Raw genomic sequence first — 12,206 nt, 5'->3', positions numbered from 1 at the left:
AAAATAAAATAAAGTTTTAATAAAATTAAAACTTTAAATTAAAACTTCCCATTCAAGGCCAGCCCAGGCACACGTATGAAGTCATCACTGAATGCCCAACTTTGCTTTTAAAAACCTCTTCCTACCCCCATGTCTTATTCTGTTCCCTATATGCCAGAATAACATACCACCATCTAGTTCCTCAGGCAAGCACTCTCCTAGGATGCCAACTGTTTCCTGTAGTTTACAGCTTGTTTTAAATTGTGAGATTTGTCTTCAGTGTGGTTTTCTATTGTGGGAGTCATGTGTGTGTCCTGGATTGTGAAAGTGTCTTCATGGTATGTTTTGGCATTTTATTTCTTTTATGGACCTATGGGGCTTATCAACATAATGAGAGGGCATGAGATTTTATATTTGTGGTCCACTCAGGACAGACCCTTTCTCGTTCCCTCCTTTGTGGATGGAGCCCAGTTCCAGCAATCTGTCATGCATATAGTCTACAACCTAAACCCCTGTTTATCTCCTCCCCTAGCTATAATTCCTGTTGACCAAACAAACAAAACTAAAACCAAAACCAAAACCAAAGGTTAAGGTACCTTTCATATCCCTTGGAGAGGAAGACTTCAAGCTTGATTTAGCTGTTGATTCCTTTTACATTCAAATAACTAGTTTTAATTCTTGCTTTTTCACCTGTAACATATATTTCCAAAATAAATATTTTATCTAGATTTCCAAGTGTTTGTAATGGAACAGTTAATTAGGTGGGTTATTTTGCCGTGAACTTTATGACTGCTTTTGAGCACTTTGGCTCCTCATTAGAAAGTAAATTCCCTGGAAACAGGATTTTTCATATTTGTATCATCAGGGCTTAGTGTAGTAACTGGTTTACAACTGGCATTTAGCACATATTTAGAGAAGGAATGTCTGTTTTCAGGTCACTGTGAGAAGTGCATATGATTAGCTATGGGGTTAATGGCCAGATTAATAAAGCTAGCCTTCAAAGGGCATTTGCATTTTAGAAGGGGCTACCTATATGTTTACCTGGGAGTTCTCTTTGCTTTCTCAATGATATTTTTAAGGGAGAATCTCTAAGGCTAACATTTCAAACACTAGATCTAGTAAGTAGGTGAGAGTTTTTGAGCAGATAAATTCCTCCCAAATTCCCACACCACACTTGGCAACCAACTTTTCTATGTATATGGTAGCTTCCTGGTTTCACTCAGTAACATGAGGTCATCTGATCCCTATGGTCACACTAGTTTTCTAGGGACAATTTTTTTTTGAGGAGGGAGTGGTCAAAATGAGTTATAAGAAACTGTTAAAATGAGTATAAGGTCTTTCTCATAGGGCAAGTAATGTTTTTATTTGTGGTTATAGCATTGGTCAGAATAGAGGGCAGAAAGCAATAAGGAATGAAATATTCTTAGAATCACAACATTATGGACTGTAAGAGATAGGTCAGAACCCAGATCTCATTTTACAGATTAGTTTTACAGATGACAGTTTAAACAACCACTCAGACAAGGGTAATAATGCATATACAGTGGGAACATGAAACACATCCTATAAACTCAGATTTCCCCTCATGGCCATCTGCCTTTACAGTCTAGAAGACTACAGAACCTCTAAATATGTATACTGGCTGTATGTAATTTTTTTCTAGCAGCAGAAATATTTCTGTAACTGCATTTCATTTTATTTAGGCTAATACAAAAAAATAGTTTGCATTCACAATATCAAACAAAATCCAGAACTAAATGTATTCTGGATAATAACAAAAAGCTATTATGCAAATAAATTGTCTCATGCTGATACTTCTCAAAATTATTATTATAAGTATTATAATATTAACTGTATTAACCAAGTAAATTCCTCAAAAGAGCATCTGGGGAACAACAGAGCGTGATAATGGGAATCAGTACTAACTTTTAAGGTATGTTATTTACCTAAATAATTGTTCAAAAAACACTTGTTGACTGTGAAAGAAAAGGGAGCTAGGAATAATAGAGGGAATGGTAAAGATTTTAGGGTCTCCCAGATATGTAGTGGTAGAGCTGAGATTAATACCCAGGTCTCCTTTCTCCCAACTCCTTATTCTATCCATTAGAGCAGACTACTTTGCTCTTTTCTGAAGAGGCTTCTCAAAAAGTGTAGAGAAAAATCATCATAACCTCACAGTTAAATATAAATATTTTCACAAGCATAAGGTTCATTGTCAAAAATGGAATTAAAGCATCTATTCAATGCTCTATCCTCTTGCCCAGCCTGTGGAAAGCATATGGTAAGATAGTCAGCCACATGATTCCAAACTAGACATTTATCACTTCTTACTGGAGTTCTGAAATTACTCCATGCTTTCCTTGAGTTGTGAATCAATCAGTTTTCACTTTGAAAAGAAATTGCATTTTCCACTGGTGAAGTCAACTCCATTTGCTTCCAATATGAGTGTGGCTCATTGATTCTCTCTTTGTGGGTTTTACATCTATTTCACTGAGGAGGCAGGTGTGGCAATGGGACTTTCAAAAAGACATCTGGATGACCAGTGAAGAATCAGTTATACAAAATTGTGGTAGTTAATAACACTTGGGACTCCCAGGTCTCATTTTATTGTCATGACTTTTGAGTACAGGCATTATAGGACAAATCAGCATTTCTATGTGGCATGAAAAAAAGTCTTAATGATCTGACTTCCAATTTATTCCCCGCACATTGGTGAGGCTGCTTTTTGATAACAGTAGAGCCTGTGTTCTTTTGTTCTCTGTCTCACTCCTCCTCTGCTTTCTCTTTTCTCCTCATTTTTCCTTCATTCATCCATCCATCCACCCATCCACCTTTATCATCAAGCTTTCTATTCAGCATTTATTAACTTAAGACAAATCTATGGCTTTTAAAAGCAGCAAAATACTATCCGAAGGCATATTCATTTTTTCTTTAAAAAACAAATCCTTCAATATATCAAGTACTCCTGAAGCACTACATGTAGAATGACAAAAGAGACTGCTTTCCTTGTCAAGTTACCTCTTTCTAACTGCTTTAAAATGAGTATCTAAACTGTACATCCACTATCCTACCTGGGTCACAAAATGGTGCCATTCATACCACACACAATGTAAGATAGATGGGTGGGAGGGTATCCTTGATTTTGTTTAAATACTTTATTTTTTTTTAAACATTGCTTTGGGAAGAAATGAATTCTCTTATTTTAAAGATTTTTAAAAGGGGGAAGATGCTAGAATAACCTTTATTTTTTTGGTTGGTGGGGGGTGTCTGTTAGATTGTTACTAGGCAGGCTGTTTCCCTGGCAACAGGAGCAGCCATAAAAGAGCATTAGGAGTTATCTCGAACATCTTTGACAATAAAAATGCTGAAGAGGCCCGGTTGACATCTGGACTATATACAACTCTATTACAACAAAAGAAAACAAATAGTCCTTCAAATTCAGTCTTCACTTTATAGTTTGCCAAATATTATTTCATTTGATTCTGACAACACTACTGTAGGCAGGACAGGTATTAACTTCATTTTTAAAATGTAATTGAGATGGGCAGTCTAGAGAGAGGCAGGCTTCTTTTGTTCTTCTTCCTCCTCCTCTTCCTTCTTGTCAAAGAATATTAGTAATGATATTCAATTTGCAAATGAAGGAGAAATCAGGTCTTAATTTAAAAAATTATCATCAAATATGAAAAGAAACATAAACTATTTCAACAGAACTAGAAGACACTTTAACCTCAACCCCACAATAGGAGATAGAGCTGCCAGGTGCAGTAAAAGTCAGATAGCTCCATATTGCAGCCAAAGTCATTAGACCAAAATACTCCAAAATAGATGACATAATCTGAGACGGGGAAAAAACAACAACAACAACTAGTTCCTTCTCTAAAACAATGGAAATGGGATGAGTGTCAGTAGTAGGGGATTTCCTTGATTCTGTCTGGTACAGTGGCAGGAGGGGCAAAGCCAAAGAAGAAAATACATGCATGTCACATTAACAAGCAGTAGTCTGTAGACGTGGCAGACAGGAGGAAAGAAACTCCAAAGGTAGTAACCCTGTAGTTGCCAATCTTTGTTGACTGGAGAGAGTAAAAGGCTACAGCAGCTCTCTCAGACCCACAATACTATCACAAGGAGAGTCACTGTCACCTTGGTAGGATTGTGTGAGCTTAAAATGCCAACCTATGGCTGGGCATGGTGGCTCATGCGTGTAATCCCAGCACTTTGGGAGGCCAAGGCGGGCAGATCATGAAGTCAGGAGTTTGAGACCAGTCTGGCCAACATGGTGAAACCCCATCTCTACTAAAAATGCAAACATTAGCCAGGCGTGGTCGCGGGCGCCTGTAATCCCAGCTACTCGGGAGGCTGAGGGAGGAGAATCGCTTTAAACCGGAAGGGGGAGGTTGCAGTGAGCTGAGATCATGCCACTGCACTCCAGCTTAGGCAACAAGAGTGAAACTCCATCTCAAAAAAAAAAAAAAGAAGAAAAGAAAAGCCAACCTATCTACCATATGAAATTGCATTAAAACAAAAACAAAACAAAACAAAAACAAACAAAAGAAATTGTATCAAATAGATGAGCCAGAAAGAAACTTACCTCATATAAAGATAAGTAATACTTGAGAATAAACCTGCACAGTGTTCATGCACAAACACTTGAAGAAAAGGAGAAACGGAACAAGCAGAAACAATTAGCAGATAAAACCACTCAACAGGAAAGAATGAATCAACTGAACACATGAAAAATGTGACCAAATATATATAAAGTGTATATATGTATATATATACTTTAAAATTAAATATAATTCAAAATTATAGTGAAGGAAAAAACCACTAGCAGAACAAGTGAACTACAGCAAATGTGAATAACATAATGCAAGTGTAGTGTACAGTGTACATTGCTGATTATGTGTCCATTATCCATGCCTTCATTATCCAAAATGATGATTTTGGTCATATATCCTTCTTTTCCACAGAATCACATGCTTTAGGGCAGTGGTTCTTAACTAGGGCCAATTCTTCTCTCACAAAGGACATTTAATACTGTCTGGAGACATTTTTGACTGCCACAGTTAGGAGGGGATGCTGCTGGCACTTAGGGCAAGGAGATACATTCAGGCCAAAGTCTGATCTGTGATCTTTCAGGCCTGACCATAAGCAATTACAAAGGCTTTGCTTGACAGGCTTCATAGGGGAAAGGTGCCCTTCCCACATGAGATTTAAACACAGCCAGTCTCTGGAGGGAGTTGTACCTGGTGCCCAGATCCCCCTGGGCTGGCCATGTCTATAAACCTAGCTGCATTCCTAGACCAGGTACCTCCATACTGAGTCTTCCTTATCAGGGGCCTTGGTTGAGAAACTTTTCAGGTGCCTCTAGAGAGACTTCCCTATCGGTGGGCCTTGACTGAGACACTGATCTCCACTCTGACTCAGTTCTTTACTACTCCTAGCCCTTCCCTGCTCCCTTTCTGCAGTCCTCGAGGTTCATAAGATGGCAAGAACCTTTTGTTTGTTGCTCCTTAGCATTGAAACAATTTCCTCTGCCTGCACTGCATGTCATCTGATTGATCCATGTCCAGTGCTAGTCCACGGTAGGGGTAAAAATGGAACAAGGAGCTGGCACTACTTTCCTTTTTGCTCTCTTGCTTATAATTTTATCATAGTAAGTGAATAAAGATGTGATTATTATTTTAATTTCAGCTCATTATCTTAACTGACTCTCAACACTTCACAGCTAGGCACAGAGATCCTACAGACATCCTGCTATGCATAGAACAGCTTCCTATGATGTAGAAGTATATGGTCCAAAATGTCAACGGTGCTGAGGCTTTTCGGGAAAACTGACTCCATCATCTGCTCCAGGGTCAGTAAGGTCATGGGAATCTCCTGGAGAATGCTATTTATCTATGATCAAATAAGTTGGCTCAATCCCACTGAAGTAGATGGCTTCATATTAATATTCCAGGATTGGGAGAGAACTTCCCCCATTTTTTACTGTGTTGGACATGAACAAAAAAATACGTAGTCCTCATTGAAACTGACAGCAATCTTGTTAACCCAAGAGAAAACAACTTTGGGATAAAGTTTATACTATGCCAGCAATGACAGGGAGGTCACTTGGGCTTTTGATGACAATATGGCTAATGCAACTGTGGCTGAAGCCAACCCCACCTTTAGACCTTCAGAAATGTGTAATAATAAATTTTCTTAGGATTTAAACCAGTTTCCATTGGAATTTTCCTGCTTGCAGTGGAAAGTATTGTTACACAAAGACAAAAAAGTTTTAAAGCCATAAAAAAAGAAAGCATAATCTAAAAGCAAAGATATATTACATAAAACAGACTACACTAATCTATCAAGTAAAAGGGATCTTAAAATTGAATCACAAAGCAAAACCCACTATATACTATATTAAATAACCTAAAACAAAGTGACACAAATACCAAAAAATAAAAAGATGAATATCAGGCAAATGCAAGCCAAAATAAAATATAGGTCATAATCTTAATATCTGACAATTTATAGAACAAAAAGTATCCAGTGGACAAAAAGGACATGTTAATAATAATAAGGCAAAACCCATAATGAAAATCTAGCTGTCATGAATTTATATGCATCAGAAAACATAATCACATACTATATAAAAAGTAAAGTAAAAACCATTGATAATAAAAGGAGAAATTGACAGTGATCCTTAAGCGAAAAGATATGTTTTTCTCACAATCCATGACAAAGCATATGAACCAAAAGAAAAGCAGTTTACAAAAATCTCAATGGCATACCATCTCACGGCAGTTTACAAAAATCTCAATGGCATACCACCTCACGGCAGTTTACAAAAATCAAAATGGCATACCATCTCACGCCAGTTAGAATGGCGATCATTGACAAAGTCAGGAAACAACAGATGCTGCAAAGGATTTGGAGAAATAGGAATGCTTCTGTTGGTGTGAGTGTAAATTAGTTCAACCATTGTAGAAGACAGTGTGGCGATTCCTCAAGGATCTAGAACTAGAAATACCATTTGACCCAGTGATCCCATCACTGGTTATATACCCACAGGATTATAAATTATGCTATTATAATGATACACACACATGTATGTTTATTGCGGCATTATTCACAATAGTAAAGACTTGGAACCAACCCAAATGCCCATCAATTATAGATTGGATTAAGAAAATGTGGCACATATACACCATGGAATACTATGCAGCCATAAAAAAGGATGAGTTCATGTCCTTTGCAGGGACATGGATGAAGCTGGAAACCATCATTCTCAGCAAACTATCACAAGGGCAGAAAACCAAACACTGCATGTTCTCACTCATAGGAGGGAATTGAACAATGAGAATACTTAGAGACAGGGTGGGGAACATCACACACTGGGGCCTGTTGGTGGGTGGAGGAGGTGGGGGAGGGACAGCATTAGGAGAAATACCTAATGTAAATGATGAGTCGATGGGTGCAGGAAACCAACATGGCACATGTATACCTATGTAACAAGCCTGCATGTTATGTACATGTACCCTAGAACTTAAAATATAAAAAAAAAAACAAAACTCAGCAATAGTTAAGGAGCTATAATTCATATAAATTATATAGTACACAATACTAAATAGATTTTTTACTGTGCTCTGTTCTCTGAAAATAGAAATTAGATCTCCCACAAAAATTGGCCTATATAAACAACACTTTACACAGTAATATTTTGGTACCTATGATTATGTACAGAGGGAAACCTGTTTGTACTTGGACTCCTATCACAAATGACTCCTTCAGAAGGAGTGTAAAAATTGTTCCCATGAGCTGGTTTGTTGTGGCATGCACCTATAGTACCAGCTACTTAGAAGGCTGAAGCAGAAAGATTTCTTGAGCCCAGGAGTTCAAGGCTGCAGTGAATTAAGACTGTGCCACTGCACTCCAGCCTGGGTGACAGAATGAGAACTTGTCTAAAAAAGAAAAATGTTCCCAATGGCAAGAATTCTGTTGTTTTGATATCTCCCGACACAGGAAAAGAGAATTAGAGAGGGGCTAAACAGAAGAGATCCCAACCCCAGCTAAATAAGAATATAGGCAGTCTACAGTGTCCAGATAGTAAGGCAAGGATAAAATGATGTAAAGTTAATAAACACTGTATGCTATGTGTAAAGCAAACTCTTATAAACACACAAAGACTGATAAATTTCTACCAAAGTATGAATACAAAACAAAAATGTGAAATCTTGGTTCAAACGGCATGGAACTAGTTAACAGTGGATATTTAGGTCAGACAGAGTCAACAGAACACAAAAACAAGTCCGGATGAAAACAGAAAATTTTTCCTTGGCTAGTGAGTTTTAAGTGGATATTTCTTGAAGAACTTTTAACTTTTCTCTCATAATTGCCATCTATTGCCTTTGTGCTCTATGTTTATACTAAGCACACCGCCACATGTTTTTGTTACTTTACTGTATACCCTTCAGCATCTATATCTTGTCTATCATTGACATAAGGTGTTCAGCACACTTTTCTTCCTCACCAAAAATTGCTGTAACACACCCCACAAATTTGCTAGTATTTGAGAATGGACTATGTAACTCATTTAAACCAGGGCAGCAGAATCTGCCAACACTAGACTTTAAGGGCTAAGTTAGGTCTGAGCTTATTATATGGCTTTTAAGGGTGAAGGAACTGAATAATATAGTATGAAGATTAATATCTCAGGGTGAATAAACAATTCTTCATGCTGGGGTAGTTCACCTCTTTGGGATGCAGGACTGGTCTATAAGAAGAAGTATCTTCTAGTATTTAAAACCAAAAATCTCACATCTTCTCAGGACAGAATCAAGTGAGACACAGATGCTTCAGTCAAACTGCCACTAAATAGTGATAACTATAACATTTTGCTCTCATATAGTAGACTTTTTATTTGTTTTGGAAAATGATTCTAAGATTTTTACAAACAGACTCTCTAGTCTACAGAGCAATACTACTGAGTTGGTGACTACAGTAAAGTAACAGTTCTTGCATAACAATAGAAAAAGTGAGTTGTACTGTACTTTCTAGTTTGGAAAGTAATATATTGCTATGTATATAGCCAATAATAAATTTCATTTAATATGTAAGTACTAGCTAATAAAAAAATTCTTGATTTTTTCTACTTTGAAAACTAAAAAGTAAGAGATAAGGAAATTTAAAAAATTTACCATTTAAGTCTCTTTGATTCTGGAAATATTTTAATTAGGTTCCACTTTAAAAAAAAAAAAAGTAGATTCCTTATTACCGCCACAGTGAGTACATTAACTACATTTTCACAAACAGAAAACTTACATACATTCAACTGTTTACAAGACATGTCTCCATATAACACATTTACATTCATGTGAAGTACATGAACTTCTTTAATTGTATATATTTATAACTCTTACATCTGGTACCTTTTAAAACAGCTAACATAGAGTATGCTTATTTCCTATAAGTTAATTCATATATGACTAAGGTGAGAAGAGTCTCTTTTGAAGAATTACAATACTTATATTCATACCATGGGAAATCAATAGTTTTTCTAAACATAAGTTTCAAGCTAAAGCTTTAGCAATTTAAGTTATTTAACTAGCAATACATGAAATTCTTATCAGATTGTCCCATTTGGATTACCAGTTTAAGTCATTTCAAGTGGTTCACAATTATTTGTGCATTGGTTGAGGGGAAAAGCACCAAGGATAATAAATTTATTTTTCATATCATAGATGAAATCACAGCACAATGATTTCAATATCCCTTCAAAAATCTAATCATTTATAAACAGCATTTATTTCAAATGTTCAATCTTTAAGCTTTCTTAGTGTGATCAACTGATACACTAGGGATAAGAATGGAAATGGTTAAAAACAGATGCTATACATAATATGTACTAACTTAACAGAATTCAGATTTCTCCTAACATTGTTGATTTCCATTTTTGAACTGACTTCTTTAGATCTAAAAAGAACTCTGAAAATAAATGTAACATTTATACATTTGTCAACTATACTTAAAAAGAAACTCTAAAGGTGCCTTTCTTGTCAACATATGAAACAAAAGTTTTCCTGATGAACAAGGCACCTTGTATGGTAAGGAAATATATAAAGAAAATATTTTCTACAAATTAATATATAAATCTATGTGCACAAAGGTGTAGTTCTCCCAGCTGCATATGTAATATTTTAAATAACATATAATAAAAAAAATTCAAAACACAGATTGAAAATTAGCCCATGTGGCTAATACTCCAGTTGTTAAATATTGCAGCATATATGTCACTGTAACAATTGGGAAAGATATTCTAATCTAAACGGTTAATGAAATCTCTCTGGAAAGATACTTTAAAAGTCCCCAGTATGTAACCCTGGCTATCAGATTTCAACCTAGAAGTTTTTACAGCTAAGATGCAATCCCATGAATATAAAAGTGTGCACAAAGGCCATCTAATCAGACTCTGCAGTACATAGCATTACTGGTGTGACTTTGGTATGAGCCTGCTGGGCTTTTATGTTCCTTTTCATTACTATGTGCACATGGTAAACATCATATTAACAACAATCAATTTTTATCACTCTAAGTTTTGCTACTCACAGAATGCCTACAAACATTGTTTTAAACATTTTCAGATCATGACAAAAGTTCCCTACCTGAATATAAACAAAGAAACCCTTAGATTTAAAAACATTTTTTAAGTGAACACATAATGCATAAGGAGAAATATAAGAACATACTATTTTTATAAGTATAAAAAGTTCCAGCTTCTGCTAAGATTTCATTTCTTTTTCCCAGTGTTTTTTTTGTGTTCATGCGTTTCTGTTTTGCTAGTTATACTCTTTTTCCGAGATGAGGTATTAGGAACAACTGCACTAGAAGGTCCACTTGCAGCTACACAAAACAAAAACAAAAACAAAAAACTATTGCTTAAATTTACACAAACAATCCAAGTTCAAATAATACTGCTGATTGACAAAACAATTCTTGTTATAATTGTGATGTAAATGAAATGTAAAAATTTAATATAGCATTTTTAACCTTTTACTTTTTAGAATTCAACACGAATATAGAAAGGTAATGACAATGGTCTGTGTTCACAAAATTAATTTCTCATTTTACTCTACATTCTTCCTAGGAAATGAATATATTTTTATAATTTTTAACTACCATTCATTGTGCTAATGATTTTTAAATTTATACTTTTGGCCTGGGCCTTTTCCTTTAGCTCAAGACATGTATATACAACTGCCAGTTGAAACTTTCTTTAAAGATATCTGACAAGAAAGACAAACTTAATGTGCATAAACTGAACTCATCATTTTCCCTACAAGCATCTATTTCCTCCTGTATCTTCTATCTTATCCCACTCTAAAAAGCTAGAAGGTAAGAAAACTAGAAGCACTCTTAACTTAGGAATCATCCTTCCATATCTAAACCAACATGAAGTCTTAATGCATTATCAAAAAACTACTCTAGGCCAGGCAGGGTGGTTCATACCTATAATCCCAACACTTTGGAGGGCCAATGTGGGAGGATCGCTTGAGCCCAGAAGTTCAAGACCAGCCCTGGCAACATAGTGAGACCCCCTTCTCTACAAAAAACTTTAAAAATTAGCTGGGCGTGGTGGCACACACTTATAGTCTCAGCTACTCAGGAGGCCAAGGTAAGAAGATTGCTTGAGCCTGGGAGGTTGAGGCTGCAGTGAGCCATGATTGCAACACTGTAGTCCAGCTTGGGTAAGAGAACAAGACGTTGTCTCAAAAGAAAAAAATGATAATAATAAATAAATAAAATAAAAAACCATTCTAGGTGGCATTACTTTACTACATTTCTAATATGGATGAATAGATGTATGGGTAAGCTCCTATCAGACCAATCTTCCCACAGATAACAAATATACACTCTGTACTAAATATGAGGAAGAACTACCTGAAGACAATAAATAGTGAACAAGAGCAGGCCGTTACTAGGGAAGAATCAGCACTTGGAAAAAGGGAACAATATGGAATAAGATTCCCCTTCTTTTTAGCCTGAGGTCAGGCCCTAATACGCACCATGTATAACGGCTACAAGTCCAACATAAGAAGCAGAAGACAAGTATTGCGGCAACCACAGCTGCTAGAAAGTAAGGTGGAAAATCTCGGAAAGGATGAGCCCACAATTCTATTTGTAAATGATGGTCAAATGTATGGCATGAGCAGAGTAAAGTCCAAGGAGCCCAGCTAAAGCAAAATGAA

The 12,206-nt window shown here is 36.1% G+C and overlaps 1 protein-coding gene across 16 annotated transcripts in view; it reads right to left on the bottom strand.

Moving 5' to 3' along the window:
- Nucleotides 1–9,166: 9,166 nt before the first annotated feature.
- PPIP5K2 (diphosphoinositol pentakisphosphate kinase 2) overlaps nt 9,167–12,206 on the bottom strand; it is a 77,053-nt gene continuing 74,013 nt past the window's right edge. For 12 of the 16 annotated variants that reach the window (XM_023212221.3, XM_023212226.3, XM_023212229.3 and 9 more), the window contains one exon: nt 9,167–10,860. In XM_023212221.3, coding sequence (XP_023067989.1) covers nt 10,748–10,860 — 113 coding nt within the window. In that variant the 3' untranslated portion in view covers nt 9,167–10,747. The remainder of the gene's footprint in view (nt 10,861–12,206) is intronic. The other 4 variants (XM_023212227.3, XM_023212238.3, XM_023212239.3 and 1 more) reach the window with 2 other exon arrangements.

Source organism: Piliocolobus tephrosceles, chromosome 4, assembly GCF_002776525.5.
Source record: "Piliocolobus tephrosceles isolate RC106 chromosome 4, ASM277652v3, whole genome shotgun sequence".
In the NCBI taxonomy this organism is placed as follows: domain Eukaryota; kingdom Metazoa; phylum Chordata; class Mammalia; order Primates; family Cercopithecidae; genus Piliocolobus; species Piliocolobus tephrosceles.
The sequence above is the reverse complement of the archived record's forward strand: the minus strand, read 5'-3'. Positions and strand labels throughout refer to the sequence as shown.